Below are 21,266 nucleotides of genomic sequence, written 5' to 3'. Positions count from 1 at the left end.
TTGATTCACGTGTTCCCAGCAGCTTCACAACAACCCCCACCCAGCCGAATCTCACCGGTCTCGGCGGCTCAACGCATGCGCAGGGAGAGGAGGATTAGGAGTTTGCGCAGTAAGTAGTGGCACAAACCAACGAGGTTAGTAAAGAGCGGAGCTTGTTTTTATGCTGCTGCTGCTGCTGCTGCTGCTGCCGTTTGTTGCATGTTTGGGCTGGTCCTATGAGAGTCGTTTCCTTGTACTCCGTCCCTTTATGTATTGGAGTAGAATGATAATATATACCAGTACAACTGTTTCTCAACCTTAACCACTTTAAGAGATGTGGACTTCAACTGCCAGAATTCCTCAGCCAGCGATGCTGGCTAGGGAATTCTGGAACTTGAAGTCCACATCTCTTAAAGTGACTAAGGTTGAGAAGAAACATTGATTATAATAATAGTCAGAAGCACTGTTATATCTTCTAGGTGTGTTTTTTGTACAGCTCCCTGGAATAATAGCATGCTATTTCTAAGACAACAGCTAAAGTTGACAGAAAACTTGTTTTTCAAGAAGGCTATATCTTAATATTCCTTTCTCTTAATATATTTTTTTCAGTCAGCAAATCACTTTGATTTCTCCACCTTTACACTGGTTAGTTACTCGTTTCCAAACAGTTGAAGCAATTCCATTCAGAATAGGGTGCCACAGCTACATTCCAGGAAAGACTGAACAGGATCCTATGTTTACATGTATATCTTGTAAAGTCATTTAATCTTACTTGTCATTGGTATATTTTAGTAGGGCTTTTTCATAATAGTGTGTTTTAATATCAACATACAAGTTGCCACCAGATTGTGTAATTCTTTGCTCAACCATATCTACTTTACCTTTAGTGGAAATTTATTCCTGAAAATCAACAGGACAATTGTGAACTTTTTAATCAACTCTTATTCCTTAAACCCTTCATTATTTTAGATTTATTAACATATTCATCATCTGAATCCATGGAAAAGAATATCTCATAAAATTTCATTAATTTCATAAAATCTCAGCAATCTCTACCTCACCATCATCCATAAATTTGATCTATAGTCAAAAAAGCTCACCATAAAACTATTCTATGGATGTATAAGCCTGCTTCAGAAAACTCAGCAGCACAATTGAGACTACTGAACTCGCATACATCAGATTTCAACCATTCACAATCTGAACAAACAAAAGGAGTGGTTGACATATTACTATTCACTGAAGTACTTGATATGTTACACGTGTAACTTGCATCTTCATAACTACAGTATTTGCGTCTCATTCTACCTCATCCCAATTTAAGTTCTACATCAGTTTAGCTACTTCGTGCATCAAGGTAAGCTCTAGGTCAGGGGTAGGCAACCTCGGCTCTTTTATGACTGGCTCAGGAATTCTGGGAGTTGAAGTCCATGAGTCATAAAAGAGCCGAGGTTGCCTACCCCTGCTCTAGGTCATGAAAATCTATAATTTTAAGCCTGAAAAAATGCAACCAGTCTGATTTTTGACACCATAGGCTAACAGTCTTCTTTCTATCATGAATTAACAATGCATCTGTTAATAGATTTATAGGCCACCTTGCATAATTTTATTGTTGACTGGTTTTGAATCTTAATTAAGTTTCTCTTGCTAAATCAAAATGTGGATTGTTGGGTTTTCTGATATGAATTAAGTTACTCTGTTTAGGAAGTGCATTTTTCCTTTATTTTGGCAGTAAAATAAAAATATATAAAATAAGATCACTGAAAGACTATTATAGCAGCTTAATTGATAGAACATGCTGTACCATAATATAATGTGTTTGGTTTTACTTAGCATGATCTTCAGTTCCATCAAAAAATTTTACTCCCATGATCAACAAACTTTCAGATCTGTACTTTTGAAAAATTCACATTCCATGGATAGTGTTACAAAATTGCTCCTGGGGTGTGGCACACCAAATAATTAATGGATTTATTTCCTACTTACTGTTATGGCTTCCAGAATACTCTCTGCTATTGTCTTGGAGAATTGGGGGACAAGGAGGCAAAAGTGTGCTTGTGGTGCCTACTCTTTATTCTTATTTTCAATAAATAAATAGTCTATGTTCCAAAAACATTTTGGTAATAAAAGGTATATTTTGTTGGTACAGTATACTGAATAAATGTAGTGACTTAATGAATAAGCTCTTTAGAAGGCCAGATCCTGAAGCTAAAACTCAAATACTTTAGCCACCTAATGAGAAGGAAGGACTCACTGGAGAAAAGCCTAATGCTGGGAAAGATTGAGGGCAATAGAAGAAGGGGACGACAGAGAATGAGGTGGCTGGATGGAGTCACTGAAGCATTAGGTGTGAGCTTAAATGGACTCCAGAAGATGGTAGAGGACAGGAAGGCCTGGAGGAACATTGTCCATAGGGTCGCGATGGGTCGGACACGACTTCGCAACTAACAACAACATAACAATGAATAAGCGACTATGAAATTCATAATCATAATAATCTAACTATACAATTAAACGTAAGGTTTCCCCTGTGCAGTCATTTCCAAATCTAGGTGGTGCTCATCTGTTTCTTAGCTGAGAGAACCAGTGTTGACCAAGAGGCTTCTGTAATCATATGGCCAGCTGTCTAACAAAGTGGTATCTATTTATATACTCACATTTGCATGCTTTTGAACTGCTAGGTAGGCAGGAGCTGGGGCAAGAATGGTATATACTATCCATCCATCCATCCATCTTTTTATTAAGAATGTTGATAATCTAGCTAAAATTACTCATGAAATGAAGCTTATCTTAAACTGAATGTTTCCCTGTTTTTTTAAATATGTGCTCAATACTATACAAAAATTGTTCCCAATAATGGATTAGTAACTGAAATATCTGAAATCGTACTGGACCAACTAGCAGTTCTGCATTATGGACCAATACTTTAAAAGCAATTTTTTACAGGCAGTCCTTGACTTACATCGAAAGGTATGACCCTTTGAAGTTAGGAAAGGCCCATGAAAGATACTTATGATCCAATTTTGAAGTTATGATGGCCACCTACCTACCCTACCATGGTCACATGATTGCACTTTGGGCACTTGCTCCTTGGATATAATGGTTCATTTAATGGTTGATTAACCGGCCACACACAAAAAAAGTAAAGTCAGGTCTGGTCAAATGGTGACCCATTCAACAACCACAATTACTTGCAAATGTAATTCCAGACTCAGTTACGATAATAAATTGAGGGCTACCTGTATTAGGACTGTTACATGGAACAAAATAACCACCTTTGGCCACAGATGCTGGAAGGTAGAAGTGGCAGTTTTTCTATTACTCATGAACCACCATCTGTTAAAGAACAGTGATAGTAGGTCATTCTACCCTGGTCTCTAGTGTTCTCTGCTTCTTGGAAATACATTCTTTGAATAAGTAAATTGAACTTACTTCAAAAATATTCCATAATATATAGTCATGTGAAAAAAGTATACCCTCTTGGAGTTCTATGATTTTATATATCAGAACATAGTAAAAATCCACTGGTACTTAGCAGTTCTTAAAAGTAGGTAAATACAAACTCAGATGAACAACGTATGACATATTACACCATATATTTTACAAAAAGAAAGCCAAACTGGAAAAGCCATGTGTGAAACACTGAGTGCAACCTTACTGCTTCCATAGAAATGAAGAAACTATGTAGCAGCTACGTGTTGCTAATCAAGTGCCCTTGATCAATTGATCATCAGCAAGTGCAAGTACGTCTATAATAGGGCTTTTCAACCAGTGGTACGGGTACCACCTGTGGTACATTGGCACCTGGCAGGTGGTACACGACCATCCTAGAAAAGTGGTAGTGGGGGGGGAAATGAGCTGAACCGGTGGCAGCACCGCACAAGCCTGAGCGAGAGATGGGTGGAGCTGCAAGGCTGTCAGGGCTCAGTGGAAGTGCCAGGATCAATACTTCTTCGGGGCTGTCAGGGCTCAATGGAAGCACCAGAATCAGCGCCAGGCTCCAGCTGGAGCTCGGCACTGATCCTGGCACTTCTGAGCCCAGAAGCTGAAATGTTGCAGCATCTCCAGGGTCTTGTGATTTACATTCAGATGCTTGGCAACTGATTCATATTTATGACGGTCACAGGGTCCCAGGGTCATGTGAAGTGACCAAAACCTCCTGCAACCACTCAACAGATGGGAGGAATAAAAACCAAACACCCCCCCACCCCCACTGCCAATCCTCAACAGAAATGCTCACAACAATGGAAACCTTGGACAGGAGGAAGAGCGCCACCAGGCGGACAGGCAGGTGTCTGGCTCGGCTGTGGCTTGGGGGGCACTTTTTTCAGTGCCATTGTAACTTTGAACAGTCACTAAGTGAACTGTTGTAAGTCGAAGAGTACCTGTACTTCATCACTTTGGGGGGGGTGTCATCAAGTTTTTGACACCTTGCTAGGCGACTGGTGGTACTCAGATGTTGCCATATCCTAAAAGTGGTACAATGGGTGAAAAGGTTGAAAAGCCCTGGTCTATAAAACCCAAAGTTTTAGGAGTTTGCTGATCTCCAGCATTGTGGTGTACACAATTCCAAATAACACAATTCCAAATAAGAAAGACAGCAGCAATGATGTTAGAGAAGCAATTGTTGCTGTTTATCAATCTGGGAAGGGTTATAAGGCCATTTCCAAGCAATTTAAAGTCCATCATTCTACAGTGAGAAAGATTATTCACAAGTGGGAAACATTCAAGACAGTTGCCAATCCCAGGAGTGAATGTCCCAGCAAATTCACCCCAAGATCAAACTGTGCAAGGCTCAAAGAAACAGCAAAAAATAAGTTACATCTGACTCTACAGGCCTCAGTTAGCATGTTAAATGTTGAAGTTCATGATAGTACAATTAGAAAAAGACTAAAGAAGTATTGTTTGGAAGGGTTGCCAGGAGAAATCCTCCTCTCTCTAAAAAGAACATGACAGCAGGGCTCAGTTTTGCAAAGCTGCATCTGAACAAATCACAAGACCTCTGGAACACTGAACAGATGAGACCAACGTGGTGATATTTGAGCATAATGCACAATGCCACGTTTGGCAAAAAACAAACACAACATATCAGCACAAACATCTCATACCAACTGTCAAGCCCAGTGGTGAAGGGTTGATGATTTGGATTTGTTTTGCAGTCACAAGATCTGGGCACCTCACCGTTATTGAGTCGACCATGAAATCCTCTGAATACCAAAGTATTCTAGAGTCAAATGTGAGGCCATCTGTCTGACAGCTAAAACTTGGCTGACATTGGGTCATGCAGCAGGACAATGATTCCAAGCAAACCAGCAAATCTATAAGAAAATAGCCTAGAAAGAAAAGAATCAATGTGTTGCAATGGCTCAAAGTCCAGATCTCAACCTGATTGAAATGCTGTGATGGAACCTCAAGAGTTCTTTGCATAAACTGAAGCAATGTTGTAAAGAAGATTGGGCCAAAATTCCTCCACAAAGATGTGATATATACACAAAAAATTACTTCAAGTTATTGCTGCTAAAATGTACTTAGCTTTTCACATACGCCCTCTTCATTTTGGCTTTCTTTTTGTTAAATAGATGACATGGTGTAACATGTCATGTGTTGTTGTTCATCTGAAGTTATATTTAACTACTTTTAGATAAATGATTTTTACTGTATCCTGATATCTAAAACCGCAAAACTCAAGAGGGTGTATTTTCAAGACTACAGCATTCACTACACAAATTATGAAAACACTTGATAAGGTTAACATACCAGTTAAAATCTGTTTACTAATATACAAAATTTTCCCATTAGTCTTTCAACTTACACATATATCAGAAACATAAATAAGGGACCATGGATTTAAATGTAAAAAGAGAATCATAGCCTTAAAAGTTATATATCTCAAACACGTGTGTAAATGGCCACTATGAAATAAAAATTTAATAAATAAAAAAACACACAATTATGTCATGAGTGCCAAGTAGATTAATTTTCAATGATGATTCCACGGTAAGATTCTAAGAAGTAAAATTACAGCTTGCTTTTACCGGTAAGCAGTATCTACCTCCTTTACAAATATTAATTGGGAAAATGCCCATTTTCACTTTTTGACTCTCAATTTCTATAAAGCTTTCTATAGTGTTTTTTTAACAGGAAAAACGTATAAAATCAGGAGGAATATAAATTAAGCAACTTAAAAGTACAACCAGACTATTTTCATTACGTACGTTATGTTCCTGTCTAGAATAAGGGTATCAATTTTAATATGGAACTTCCCTCAAACTTCAGCAATATCCTGCTCACTCACTAAAGAATTTTTTAAGTGGGTGCTCTCTAAATTGGTGCTTTTCAACCTTTTCAGATTGTACCACTTTTAGGACATGACAATATTCGAGTACCATTAGTGCTTAGCAGGGTGTCAAAAACTTGATGACCAAAAGAAAAAAAAGGAAAAAAGTACCAGTTTTAATTTCAGTGGTGGTTCCTTTGCTGAATCACTTTCCCTTTGCACTGAGAATGACGAATTTATCTGTATTTATTAATATGCATCACTACCTTGGTGTTCAGGTGGCTGGTTGGCCCTTCTTACTCTGTCCCTCTTTCTCCTCACTGCATCCTGGGCTCTCCTTCCACAGCCTCTGCTCCTTCACTTGATCCCTCTGCTTGTCTCACAGAAGCCTCTCCTCTTCTCTCTCCTCACTGCTCGTCTCACAGAAGCCTCTCCTCTTCTCCCTCTCTCTTTTCCCATCTTTTTTTCTCTCCCTCTCCTGCCAAAACCTCCTTTTATATCCTCTCCTCTCTCCCCCCTTCCTCCTCTTCTCTTCCGGGTGTGCCACTCTCTGAGGCTCAGGGAGAGCTCCAGCATTGGTCGCTACCCGTCTCACTCCCCCATGCAGTCACCCACTCCCTGGCTGGCCGTTGCACACAGCTCTGCTCAGCTGGATCTGTGCGCGCCAGTCGTGGGGCCTCTTGCCAAGCCCCAGCAGCTCTGAGCTCAGCCAACTCTCACCCCAAGGCCTGTCTGTTGCTCCTTGTGATAACAGAGGCTGCCGGAAGCGCCAATCAGCTGCAGCTGCACCAATCCAGGACCCTCAGCAGAGTCCCAGTAACACCACCAGTTGACTCTCTACCCGAAGACTGTGTGTGGCTGCCCGCCACCCCCCCCCCCAGGCCACCAGAAGCACTGATCAGCTGGAGCCATATGAGCTGATCCTGGGCCCTCAGCAGAGCCCCAGCTGACTCTCCCAGGCCTGTGCGGCGCTGCCGTCACTTCAGCTCATCCCCCAACTACACTTGTCTAGGTCACATACCACCTGCCAGGTGCCGAAGTACCACCAGTGGTACACGTACCACCGATTGAAAATTCCTGCTCTAAATCATCCAATGCCCTATTTGTATTTTACAATAACGCACCAAGGCTCATTGCAAGAGCATATCAGACGAGGAGAGAAAAAAGGGCAAAAACCAAGGATTGTTTTTAGACTAATGAAGATGAAAGATGAAACCTTTTCTAAAATCAGCAGAGGTATCATTTTTGCCTTTGAACAGATACTCATAACTGTCTATATCAAACACAGTTCAGACAAATAGCTGTAAAAAGAAGATACTAAATATGAATATTTAATGAATATAGGGTAGCTTACAGCAGCACAAGGTAGAAGTCACAGTAACCAAGCTACTTGAACATATGTATTTTAACAAATCATTTAATTTACAGTTTCAGTGGGGTTAAGGTACAGAGTATAACTTATATATTACCCAGTTTATGGCCATGTGTGACAGTTAATTCCTCCTGTTGACTTCCACTGATTTTCATACATCAACTTTAATAGTATTATAAATGCATGCAGTGTCTTCTAAAACGCCACTCTTACAAGGTTCTGTGTCAGTATCTGGAAAGTGACCTTTATGGGATGTGTATCCAATTTGCAGTGTTCTGTGTTTGAGCTTGCATATTCATTATATTCATCATAGTACTGAAAATTCAAGCCATCAGAAGTGAAGTTAGAATCAAACAATAAAATTTCTAAAAGCAAAATCATGTATATTCCATGCCAAAATACTCTCATTTATCATATAACCATGTGGAATTTCCTTTAGGAAGTCAACAATATCCTATTTTTATGTAATGTAATTTTGAAACAAAAACACTTTCAAGTACCTGTATTTCTATTTTTTTCAGAAAATACCTTAGACATACTTGATAACTGGAAGCTCTCAAAAGGTGGATTTAAACAAAGCTGATTGAAGTTCAATAATTCCTATCCATTTTTAATGGATTTTATGTGTTGCAGCTAAGTTATTTTAATTTCTGTTTTTAACACTATATATAAGGAAGCAAGAATATAAAGACAAATGAAGTTTTATGAGCAGGTCTTTCTTAGAGATGATCAAATAGAAAAGGCCAATTCACAGATATAATTTCTGTGTGTTGTAAGCATTATTGTAGCCATGTCAAACTTGTATCAGTAAAAATAAACATAACAGTTCACATCATTCCAACTAGATTTTTTGGACTTGTTATAGATCAATAATTGCTAGAAAAATATTCAGAAACGTATGTAAAGTTTAGAGCAAGGAAAAATAATTATCATAATCTAACAAAGAGAAAGCAGTAATAGAACTTGTATCTTTCCAGCATTTTTCACCTCACAATTACTGACAAGACTTGTGTACATATTTCTGCACCTGCACTTATAAAAGCAGATAAAATATTTAATGTGTAATTTACCATTTATTTTACCAGCATGGAGTACAGGATGAATATATCAAAGTAGTCAAGCAGTTATATATCAATGGTACCCCTGCAAAAATAGTACCCAGGTATCTGCTAATTAAAAAGAAATGGATTTGCAATTGTGAAGAGATACAACTTGATCTACCACAAAATACAAAGGGCTGCAAAAAATGTCTAATTCCAATAAGGTGTATAAGTTATTAAATAATGATCTCATTTAAAATATAAATGAAGCCATAAGTCTTTCTCACATGCAATATTATTCATTATTAAAGAAATATGTAAAAAGGCCATTGGTTTGCTTTGTTAATCATTGTAGAAAATGCCAATTCTCTGGCTCTGCTAGTTTAGCACTTAATGGTATTGAATTGAATTGTTACAAGTGATTTTAAATACTGTTAATTCCAATTCTCCGCTGATAAAGAATGAGACTCTGAATGTGGCAGTCTTCACTAAAGGGCAAGGAGCACAGTCTCTTGTACAATTATCCAGAGGAGCAGCAACCTCCACTACTCTGAGCTGCTGGCTCATCATCAATTATTTGTACTCCCCGTCTTGCAGCTCCTGATTGACTAGAACCATTGCCTCGTGCTCTCTCATCAACTTGCGCAGTTTCTATCATTCCTACAATACAAAAATATTGTATTAGATTGGAGAATTTCTAATCATTGAACAAAAAAGCAAATCGTATTTTATACAGATGTAACATATGCAACTTTTGTAAAAGATTCTTTAAATACACATACTACTGATAAGTTAATTTATAAACAGAACCTAATTCTAAATACCCAATATTATCTGAAACCCATGTGTACTACTGAACAACTAAAATTAAAGACAAATTGTCTCCAAAGAATCAAATACGAATAGCAAAGATAATTATCAAAATCAATTTGAATATGTCACTGTTACAGAGAGCTTATCACTTTTCAGATTGTAACCATTCTATTTCAGTTATTACCATCCCAGATTATTCTACAGCAGCCCATTAGCTGACAAGTACTACCATTTTTCTGTATTCTTGAACTCTGATGCGCCTGATAAATCACATGCACAGTATTAGTAATAAGCAGTGGTCTTTAATTTTCCTGGCACATCTTCCTATATGGTTACTGCAAAATAAGAACAAACAACTGCAGGACCTATGATTATGACTTCAATCTAATCTGAATGCTGGATGGACTCCACCAAAAGGAATCTGGAAGGAGGAGATCAGAAGGAAATCCTTTTCCTTCTAGTCCATAAACTGTATTATAATTTAAATATCAGCATTGCCAGCATCTCATCCTTGCCATTCTTTTGAAATGTTTGTTGTAACAAAGGCTACCTGTCAGTTATAATACTGTTAAGATGTGAACTATATATGCACATTCATCCAATTATTTAACAAGATTTAACTTCTGTAGAACTGTATTTTGATGCCCCACGTTACTGTCATATGTATTTTTTTCTGTCTTATTTTTATATATCATGCATTAAGTTTAACCTTTCACTAGCAATAAGCAGAAACTGGATCACCTTCTTCTCATATGGAATTAAGAGGCTATATCTTAAAGAATATCACACTTGCCAAGCACCAATTTAGCAAGTTAGGCTTATATTATTTATCTTTTAGCAGACCTGAGATTCCTGCCTCTCCATATATTATCCAACACATGTTTCAGGATGGATCTAGCAGCCAGGAATCAAAGTACATACTACTGGAAACATGGCTTCATGCTACAAATTATGAGCTTTAATAAGCAGTGCCATCTCTGATCTACAATTGTCTTCCTCACAATTACTGCTCAATCTATTATCCTCCTCATCCTGTATTACTGCAGAAAACAAAGACAAAAATAGGAAAATTATAAGACAAGAGTCTTATTTTCAGGGAAACATGGTAGCTCCCTCCATACATTGTTCTGGTCCAAAAAACTTAGCTACATTATTTTATAATTCTGTATGAAATACTTAGTAAGTCAAAATAGCATTACCAGTGATATTAATATACAGTACTCCAAAATCTTAACAATGCACATGCATTTTGCTGAAGATAGAAATATTCAACAGTTAAGCAAGGAACTATTTATCTATGTTCTTAAAATATTTTATATATATGTCTATGTGTGTGTATTTTAAGTTAAATAGTTTATAAGTGCTGTAGCTCGATTTTAAATAGTAATATCATTTTAACATTCAATGGCATCCCACTATATTTGAAAATATTCAGAGTTGCGTAATAACCACTGTTTGATGTCAGAATACTAATGTGGACAGGAGGTTCTGTACTATTGTGCTTAATTAAAATTATATAATTTTAATATGAAAAACTGCTGTTCTATATCACATGGTCATGTGATAATTTAGTATCTTATTGGGATAATGTATAGATAGGGAAAATTGTAAAATGTTAAGGATGAGTGTGATGTTGAACTATATACCAAGGCTTTGGAATCTGATTGATGATCAAGAATTATGGTTATATCAAGAATGGGAAATGGCTAAAAGTATCTTATTGGCTAACTGGAAATGTGGTATTATTCCAAATGTTAAGGAATTGTTGTCAGAAATGTGTGATATGTCTGTTTGGAAAAGGCAATATTTTTTACTAACCAAAGGATGTAACAATATGTGTTTACTATGGCAGAGAATTTGTGATTTTATGATAATGTTTTGTAGTATATTTACAATAGTGCGTTTATTAGTAATGAGTGACTATTGTTAAGTATAAAATATAAGGGTTTTTTTCATTCTTAGTTTGGCTGTTGTTTCTTTTCTATTTTTTTTGGTTTCTATTAATTTTGTTCCTTAAGTTTAAAGATTGTTTTGTTAATTGTTTGTTAAGAATGTTAAATAAAAAATTAGAAATTCATAATGCAAATTGTCGTACATAGTTTAAATCTAGTGCAAATGAAATTGGCTATAAAACAATAGCTCATCATTCAGGAGGCATTAGCTTTCAGAACAGAAACATCAACCCATATGTTAGACAAACCTACTTTTACACAAATCAAGAAAGAGTTCTTCTATTCCTTTGTTCTGTTTGGCAGATGTATGATAGTGTTTTGCTCCCACTGATTCTGCATATCTGCAAGAAAAAACTTTATCTTGTGACTGAAAATTGCATACATTTTCTATGTTATAAGCAAATTATACAGACCGTGTAAATTTGAATACATCTAATGCAAAGCAAAAAACATCCCATTGCCTTTTCTTCCCTGTAATATTGTAACTGAATCATAGTTACATCTGGTCATTGATCATAGTAAAATATTTGGATCTGAATACAGACAATTTAAAATTAGCTAGGAAAATAACATTAAGTGACAGCAGAATTGAGGCAGAAAAGGTAGATTTTATGTTGCACTAATTCCATAGAATGTTTTAATACTTCCTAATTTAAATGTGTATACAGGCAGTCCTAACTTAGCAACCATAATTGGGACTGGCAACTCATTGTTAAGCAAAGCAGTCACTAAATGAAAAATCACATGACCATGATTGGCCTTACAAGTTTACTTCACTTTCCACTCCTTTGCTTTACAGTGTCAGAAGGAGGAAAAGAAGGATAATGATGTTGTTGATGATGTTATCCATTCAGTTATGTCCAAACCTTGGCAATTCTGAGCCAGGTCTCCCTACATCTGCCAATCTTGCACCACTTCTTTGAATTGTTCTGACTGGTGTCAGCTTTGATGGTGTCCAGCCATCCTGTTCTTTGGTGGATTGACTTCCTTTTTACTGCTAACTGTTCCTAACATAAGTGAATTTCCCCACATGACATGGCCAAAATAAGCAAGATCACTTATTGTCCGAAGGATACAAGCAAACAGCCAGATAAGGCCAAACTGTGGGGAAAGCTTCCAGAACTCAACTCATGAAGAACCTGGACAAAAGGTACTTACAGCCTTTTCCCCCACTCTGGGATCCTTCTGAATAGTCACCCCAGCGCTTGGGTAATTAGCAGAACTGATGCTTGTATTTACATTCTTTGGTGAGGAAAGAACTATAAGACAGCAGGCACTCAATGGGGAATACACAGTGAAAGAAATATGCTTTCAGGCATGGGGCAACAGGTTACTGATTGTGTATGATGCACATGTGAAAGAGATTGTTGCAACTGCAATCGGTTGCTGTCCAAGCAGTTGCTAAATGAAGATTACCTGTATGCTCTATATAAGTGATGGCATCTTCAATGTAGTATTGAAATTAACAGTCAAAAACTTACGATTCTGCTTCTTGAATAGACACATGTCTTTCCTTCTCCAAATCTATCTTGTTACCTGTCAAGAATTCAGATTTCCTTATTATCCAAAATAAATCAGAAAGATACAATCTACTCAACATCAACAATTTCTTTCTAACTGGCTTCTAGTCTTCATTGTTTCTAGGCACGAGCAGCATTTACTTTTGTACATCTATATCCATTCAGGTATCCAGAATTAATTATCAAAGTTAACTTCACATTGTCAAGACTATGAATTAAGCAGCAAGAATACAGAGCAACACGCTCAGACATTTTTGTAATTCTTTACCATGAAAATATTAAATCGCATGATAGAATCCTACTCCATCCTGAAATCTTTGTGTAATTTACTTGTGTAATTACACAGAAAGCTGTGGTTATTTCAAACAGATAAGTTGCAGCTAAACTTAATTTGAGATCCCAAAGCATTTCCCAAAATGGCAAGTAATTTGTATAGTTCTGATCTTGTTTCTAAAGCAGTTTCAATCCTGTTTCTAAAGCAGTTTTATACTAACTTGTTCACAAAGACTATCTTGTCTAGAACTACATGGGCTCTAATAAGGATTAAAACACATTCAGAAATTTCTCAAGAAAACTTTCTCACATTCTTGCTACTGGCATTCTGCTTTCTATTTTTTCCTTTTTACTTTTACAATCCTGAAATATTATTTTTCTTACTGAAGCCAACCAGTACCAAAATTAAAAGGGGTTTTAAAAAAGCAATTATAGGTTTTATGCAATCACCTAAATGCAAAATTCCACTAAAATTGAACAAGATTTCTTAGTCATTTAATAAGATGTAAAAACCCAAATCTTACCAACTATGCATAGGCAAATTTCATTTCCCAACATTTTTCTTAATTCCTTTACCCAGTTTTTTACCTATGAAAGTGACAAGAAAATGTATTTCAATATTATAATTTTTAAGTTTTTAAAAAAGTTATTTTAAAATTTTCTAATCAGAAATCCCAGTCTCTTTTCATTGTCTTCACAGAAACTGCAATCCTGAAGCTACTTTCTTGGAAGCAAATCCTACTGAATTTAATTTAAGGGAACTTACTTCTGGATTGTACATTAAAAAATGCTTTTAGATCAATTATCAACACATAGGCCTACTCTATATATAAAATGGGATTTCCTTTGCACTTTTTCTCCAATGCAACCACTTCGCTACCCTTATCGCGTCCGCAGATAATCGCCCGGCCGCCCTGTTTAGGGTGACTCGCTCCCTCCTGAATCAAGAGGTGAGGGAAGAACCCTTGCAGGGTCGTGCCGAGGAGTTTAACCAACATCTGTCGGACAAAATCGCTCGGATTCGGACCGGTCTGGACTCTGACTGGGCAGAGTCTGACGATCAGGACACGGGCGGTCTTGTCGATATTACCTGGGAGGAGTTTGATTCTGTGACTCCGGAGGAAGTGGACAGGATTATGGGGAGGCTGAGCTCCACCACATGTTTATTGGACCCGTGCCCTTCCTGGCTGGTTTATGCAGCCCGGGAGAGGACGCGCAGCTGGTTCCAGGCAGTTATATCGGCTTCTTTGAGTGAGGGTATCTTCCCTGCCGTCTTGAAAGAGGCGGTGGTGAGGCCTCTCCTCAAGAAGCCTGCCTTGGACCCAGCTGTATTGAACAACTTTCGTCCGGTCTCCAACCTTCGCTTCCTTGCGAAGGTTGTTGAGAGTGTGGTGGCGCATCACCTCCCTCTGGTCCTGGATGAAGCGGATTATCTAGACCCGTACCAATCGGGTTTCAGGCCCGGGTACAGCACGGAGACGGCATTGGTCGCGCTGGTGAATGATCTCTGGAGGGCTCGGGACAGGGGACATTCCTCTGTTCTAGTCCTATTAGACCTCTCAGCGGCTTTCGATACCATCAACCATGGTATCTTGCTGCGGCGTCTCAGGGGATTGGGAGTGGGAGGCACGGTTTTACAGTGGTTCTCCTCCTATCTCCAGGGACGTTCGCAGTCGGTGTTGACAGGAGGGCAGAGGTCGACCGCGAGGTCTCTCGTTTGTGGAGTTCCTCAGGGGTCGGTCCTCTCGCCTCTCCTGTTCAACATCTATATGAAACCGCTGGGTGAGATCATTCGTGGTTTTGGAGTTGGGTATCATCAGTATGCTGATGATACCCAGCTTTTTCTTACTACCCAAAACCACCCCAGTGATGCCCTCAACGTGATGGCCCGTTGCCTGGAGGCGGTTCGGGTCTGGATGGGGAGGAACAGACTTCAACTCAACCCCGACAAGACTGAGTGGCTTTGCATACCTTCATCCCGGGTCTATTCGTATATTCCATCTCTTTCTATGGGGGATGAATTATTACCCCCTGTAGATAGGGCTCGCAACTTGGGAGTCCTCCTAGATTCACGGCTCACCTTGGAAGACCACATAGTGGCTGTGACTAGGGGGGCTTTCGCCCAGGTTCGCCTGGTGCGCCAGTTGCGGCCCTATCTAAGCCGGGATGATTTATGCACGGTCACTCATGCGCTCGTGACCTCTCGTCTAGATTACTGCAACGCTCTCTACATGGGGCTGCCCTTGAGGACCACCCGGAGGCTCCAACTGGTACAGAATGCAGCCGCGAGAGTTGTGCTGGGAGTCTCCCGATACTCCCATGTTACACCTCTGCTCCGTGAGCTGCATTGGTTACCAGTTGTCTTCCGGGTGAGATTCAAGGTACTAGTAATGGTGTTTAAAGCCCTACATGGCAGGGGTCCGGAGTACCTCAGGGAACACCTGCTGCCGGCATCAATCTCCCTGCGCCCTGTGCGTTCCCACAGAGAGGGTTTCCTCAGGGTGCCACCGATCAGAGAATGTCGATTGGTGGCCCCCAGGGGGAGATCCTTCTCTGTGGGCGCTCCGGAACTATGGAATCAGTTACCGGTAGAGCTCCGGATGGCGCCCGATCTTCGCTCCTTTCGCCGTGATCTGAAGACGTTTTTGTTCGAACAAGCCGGCCTGGCCTGATGGGGGATTGGTGGGGTTTTTATTTTTGTATTTTTATTGTTGTATTTTTGGGGTTTTTATAAATGTAGTGTATTAATTGTTTTAATGGGCAACTATTTAATCTTCTTTTAATATTTGTAACTTTGTATTTTATTCTTGCCCTGTGCACCGCCCTGAGTCCTTCGGGAGAAGGGCGGTATAGAAATATTAATAAAAAATAAATAAATAAATAAACACTGCATTCAGAATCATGCAGTGAAATCCAGGAGCACTATTTCACTAGTTAATAGTATTCCTCCAGGGTATAAGCCCATTTAGATACCACTTTTTATTCAACCCAAGCCCACAGTATAATAAGATAAGTTTATCCACCAGGTTATTTCTAAAATATAAGACTGAACTTTATTTTTTTTAAAAAAATGTACTTGCTGTGTGCTTATTTGTTACAGGGAAATGGTATAGTTACCTTTTGAAAAGAATCTTCATCTGTTATATCATACACTAAAATAGCTCCATTAGAGTCTCTGTAATAAATAGGACCTAGTGCATGAAACCTTTCTTGTCCAGCTGTGTCCTGTATGATACAAAAATACTGATCTCATTTAATCTATTCAAACAGTAAATTATTTGGCTAAGTAAAGTTTGATATTTAAATGCAGTATCATAGCAACATGATTATACCACTTACCCATATTGCAAGGTTTACTCTTTTTCCTCCAATATTTAGCTTCTTCGTTAGAAAAGATGCCTGCAAGTGGAAAAACACTCATAACATTAATACCCAGATTTCCCCAATTCATACGAATAATATGTTTCAATGACTTTTGTAAATATAAAAACAAAACACGCACCTGAGGTCCTTGTAACTAACATATGAAAATATGACTAATATATATGTTTTGCAAGAATAAAAAAATGGTTTTGAATGGTGTTAAACTAGAGTTACCTATATTTTCCTCTTAATTTATAAGATTTATCAATTCCTTCAATTTATTTCAATATTATAGTTTTGACTAATGACTTCTTATTTCTTTTCTTCGCTTTGCACAATGTTATTTATATGAAAGGCCATTGCTGAAATGAAGGTCTGGGGTGAACAATATTAATAAGTAGGCGATTAAATTTTCTTTTTTTTTTTTCAAAATTATTGATTAGTCCAGAGAAACATTTCAAGACATTTCAACACTCTGAGTTATTGTCTGTGATGCATGTAATGGTGTTGCAAACTCTATTTTGTACCTCTTATTTTGGATAACGGAAAAGAAATAAAGGCTAGTGAATAAAACCTTTCTTTCACTGAAGAACAGGACTGTGCTGCATATTGGACTCAAACTCCAAAAGATACCTTGAAGTCTGAAGAAACAAGTGAAACACTACCTGCAGCACCTTAAAGCATCTCACCCTTTTCTAATATTGCACAATTGCCTTCAAGCTCCCAGTCTCACAAAAAGATGCAGTTGCTTTAAGGTGTTGCCGTTTCTATTCAAAATAACATTTTGGAGATCATATCTAAAGTTCTGCACATCCCAAATGGGCAGATGCTTCTTTATATTTTCATTCCCACTGTAAACTCGACCATATCATTTTTGTTTCTTTTATTGTTACATTGTGTTTTACCTGGTTTGATATACTACCTTGAGTCAGCTGACGATCTAAGTAAATTTTTATATTCAGCAAAATATATAGTTTAACGCATTAATGTATACAAAATACATGTTTATGCAGTAATAAAGCAAACTTTAAATAAACTGTTAATATTTTAGAACTGGAAAATGTTTCATTAGTTTAACAGTCTGAACCAGATTTTGTAAGATATAAAAACTGGCTGCCTAATTAAATCCAATTTAATCAGACAATAGTCTGATTTGGGACAAAGTGTTAAGATACTAAGGTTCATATCATTTCAGAAAGGGGCATGAAGATATTTCCTCAACGAAGAGACCTCACTGCCTTTCCCAACAATGATGTCAAACCAAAAATAAAATGAATGGCAGATAACATGTAACACTGTAAGTTAAGACTGTTTGAAAAACATTTAATTATGAGATCTACCAACCTCCTGTTCTCTTTTCTTGCTTTAACACCAGAAGACAAATACTTGCAACCCAGCATTGGTTTGAGATATTTAAATGAATAAAGATGTACTTTTTATCTGTTTTCAGTTTATAATAAAGCAACTCAGAGAAATCTGTTGTAATATGTTCTAGATGGCACTTCAAAGAATGTAAAATGACATTAAATCTAAGAAATGAACTTTGTTTCAATCACCAGTACATTGAATCATATCAAAGCGGTCCTTTTATTTATTTAGTCTCAATTTACATTAAGCATATTATAGGTAGTCCTCAGTTTATAATCACAAATGAGCCCAAAATTTCTATTGCTAAGTGAAACAGTTAAGTGAATTTTGCCCTATTTTGCAATCTTTCTTGCCACAGTTGTTAAGTGAATCACTGCAGTTGTTAAGTTAGTAACACTGCTGCTAGGTGAATCTGGCTTCCCCATTGACTTTGCTGGTCAGAAAGTCGCAAAAGCTGATCACAACCATCATGAACATGAACCAGTTGCCAAATATCTGAATTCTAATCATGTGACCATAGGGATGCTGCAAGAGTTGTAAGTGTGAAAAACAGTCATTTGTACAGTGCCATTGCAACTTTGAAGTCATTAAATGAACTGTTGTAAGTTGAGCACTATTTGCTTAACAAATTTCATAGTTAATGAATCACTGTATGAAACAATTTAGATTTTCAGAATTGTAGAATACTGCATTTCAGATTATACTGCAGTAATTTTTTAAAAAAAAACAATATAATCGACTACTTTAAGACATAACTTGTCTTATAGGAAGGAGTGTTGCAATAAAACTGGTGTGGAATGGAAACTAAGAATTATGTAAGTCTCCTGGGACTTCTCTGAGAAAGAGCAGGATGTTAAAGAGTTGAATAACAACAAATGTAATCTTCAGAGGAAGCTACAATTAGCAATTGTGAACTGACAATTTTGAAAAAAGTCCTTAACTATTATATCCAGCATGGATTGCCTTCCAGTACCTAATTCTTAGTTGCAGACTGCTAGTTTGCAATGCTTCCCATTATAGTGGTCACTTGCAAGAGAAAACAATCTTAACATCAAAGTGCACAAAGTTTCTATTCGCTGAACTAATAGTGATAAAAGGGAAATCCCAAGAATCCACCTAACAACTCTAGCAGATTTGTCTAAATCTTGTATTAAAAAAGTACTGATATTCTATATATACTAGTAAAAAACAAAATAAACCTGTGATTTATCAATGAACAGTGTAATGGGAATAGCGTTTTTCTGTAGACAAAAATAATTAATTGGCTTGCAAAGATGGAATCTATTCTCTCTTGCATGTTTGTTTTACAAAGCAAAAAGATAAGCAATGCTGTATTGCAATTCATAAACTCAGTATAATTATCCTTAATGCCATCTTAAACAGACATTTAGACAGAACACAAAATTTTGGTATGGAAGAAGTCTATTACTTTGAAGAATCACATGGACCCTAATAGCTTAAAGTGGAAGTTAATCTTAATCAAGTTTACTTATGGAAGTGATAAGTGGTACCTCAGCTTCCTTTAAACAGTGGTCTTATTGGTATCCTTGGAGAGACATCATTACAAATATATCCTTCTGTAATCTGAATTATTCAGTGTCTATTTCAGCTCTGCATGTGACTAAACACTGGATCTGACAACATATTCCATCACCATTCTCTAAAGAGTATATGCAAAGCGAATGAACTGTAGCAACAAGGGTTTCAAATTACTGAACCATTCAATATTTTACTATATGTAAATCAACATATTAACCAATTTGTAAAGACATCAGCTGAAAGTAAATAAACTTTTTTTTAAAAAAGAGTGTTGTTAAGGTCAGACAAGGAATAATACAGGGTATGAGAATTATTTTTATCCAGAACATCTGATGGTCATCTAAAATTCTTGAAAGAAAAAATTATAACAAAACAAGCAGCCCAGAGATTTCTGCAATTAGCACAACGTTTTATTATTTCCTGCTATTGCACTGAACACTGTATTTCTGCCCAGCAAGAAGGCCACACAGTCACTTCCTTTTACTTCTATTCTCAATAACATTGAGTGGGCTTCGGTTCACGCATTGCAATACGTTAAAATACCCAACGTGTTCAAATTCCAGAGAAACAGCAAACCCAGTTTACTACAGCCTTTCTAAACTAGAACAGATGGTACCTTTTTGTTTTTTGTTTTTCAGCTCTTCTACGGTACTACCTCTTTTGTGTTTCCAGGTTGTCTGACACAAAATCATTTTTATTTCTCTCCAATAAAAGGTGGATTTGATAAAAACATTAATGGCTATTTTTCTAAAGAGTGCGCGGTCCGGGCTGGAAACTTCGAAGAGCTTCACTCTCTCGCTGTTCAAGTTAGGTGGGGGGGGGGGAGAAACCAGCTCGGGGGTCCAACCGCGCCCCCTCCTCAAAAGGACCCAGTGCGATAGGTGAAACAAGCCCATCTTAAGAAGGAAGCCGAATTTCACCCCTGCCGGAGCCGGCGAGCGGCCTCCTGCTGCCTCCCGGGCCTACCTGCAGAGTGGTGATATGCTTGTCATTGAACTTGTTCTCACAGTAACGCAGTACTAGAGAAGTCTTTCCCACGCAGCCTTCCCCGAGCAGGACCACCTTGAAGGAGAAACTTCGCCCGCCAGCAGCGGCGGCGGCGGCGGCAGCAGCAGCGCCGCCGCCGCCACCTCCCGCGCCAGAAGCGGCCGCTGCCGTCGCCATCCGCAGCCAAGTGACCGCCGCTCCCGCGGCCTCACATCGGCAAACCGCCGGACCCCGCTCCGCTTTGATACGGGGCGCTGAGCAGAGTCTAAGATAACCGTAAAAGGGGAGCGGGGGAGAGAAAAAAAAGGAGAGGAGGCCGCGCGGAGGAAGACTGCGAGGAAGCAAATCAGAGAAGGAGAGACGAAAGGTGGGGGGGAGGGAGGAGAGAAAGAGAGAGAGAGAGAGAGAGAGGGGTGGGTGGGAAAAAAAACCCGAGTAACCCTCCTCCCGCACCGAGGCGTCTCGCTCAGCCTCCTTTCTAATGGCGTCTTCTTCTTCCTCCTACGTCATTCGACGGGTGGTCACGCGACACACCGTTGGCTGCTGATGTTTCGGCATCCCGAAGCGCCGCCCGAAAAACCAAGAGGGAGAGGAGGAACAGATTGCTTAGAGCAAGGGGTAGGCAACCTCGGCTCTTTTATGACTCATGGACTTCAACTCCCAGAATTCCTGAGTCAGCATGACTCAGGAATTCTGGGAGTTGAAGTCCATGAGTCATAAAAGAGCCGAGGTTGCCTACCCCTGAACTAGTGGAATGATTTGCCTTCAGAAGTTGTGGATGCT

The 21,266-nt window shown here is 38.5% G+C and overlaps 1 protein-coding gene across 2 annotated transcripts; it reads right to left on the bottom strand.

Moving 5' to 3' along the window:
- Positions 1–7,571: 7,571 nt before the first annotated feature.
- On the bottom strand, positions 7,572–20,972 carry RAB21 (RAB21, member RAS oncogene family). Of its 2 annotated transcripts, XR_014026955.1 has the most exons (8): positions 20,463–20,972; positions 16,566–16,625; positions 16,344–16,451; positions 13,751–13,814; positions 12,915–12,969; positions 11,686–11,774; positions 8,699–9,328; positions 7,572–7,943 (listed from the first exon to the last, which is right to left on the bottom strand). XR_014026955.1 is itself a non-coding variant. In XM_081331382.1 (7 exons), exons 1-7 carry the CDS (start codon positions 20,658–20,660, stop codon positions 9,189–9,191), a joined length of 714 nt encoding a protein of 237 aa, XP_081187508.1. In that variant the 5' UTR covers positions 20,661–20,972; the 3' UTR covers positions 7,572–9,188. The 2 variants fall into 2 exon arrangements, 1 of the variants encoding a protein (XP_081187508.1); XM_081331382.1 differs by having other exon boundaries at positions 7,572–9,328.
- Positions 20,973–21,266: the final 294 nt, after the last annotated feature.

The sequence above is a fragment of the Vipera berus genome, assembly GCF_964194415.1.
Source record: "Vipera berus genome assembly, chromosome: 6".
NCBI lineage: Eukaryota > Metazoa > Chordata > Lepidosauria > Squamata > Viperidae > Vipera > Vipera berus.
This window is presented reverse-complemented; position numbering and strand designations above follow the sequence as displayed.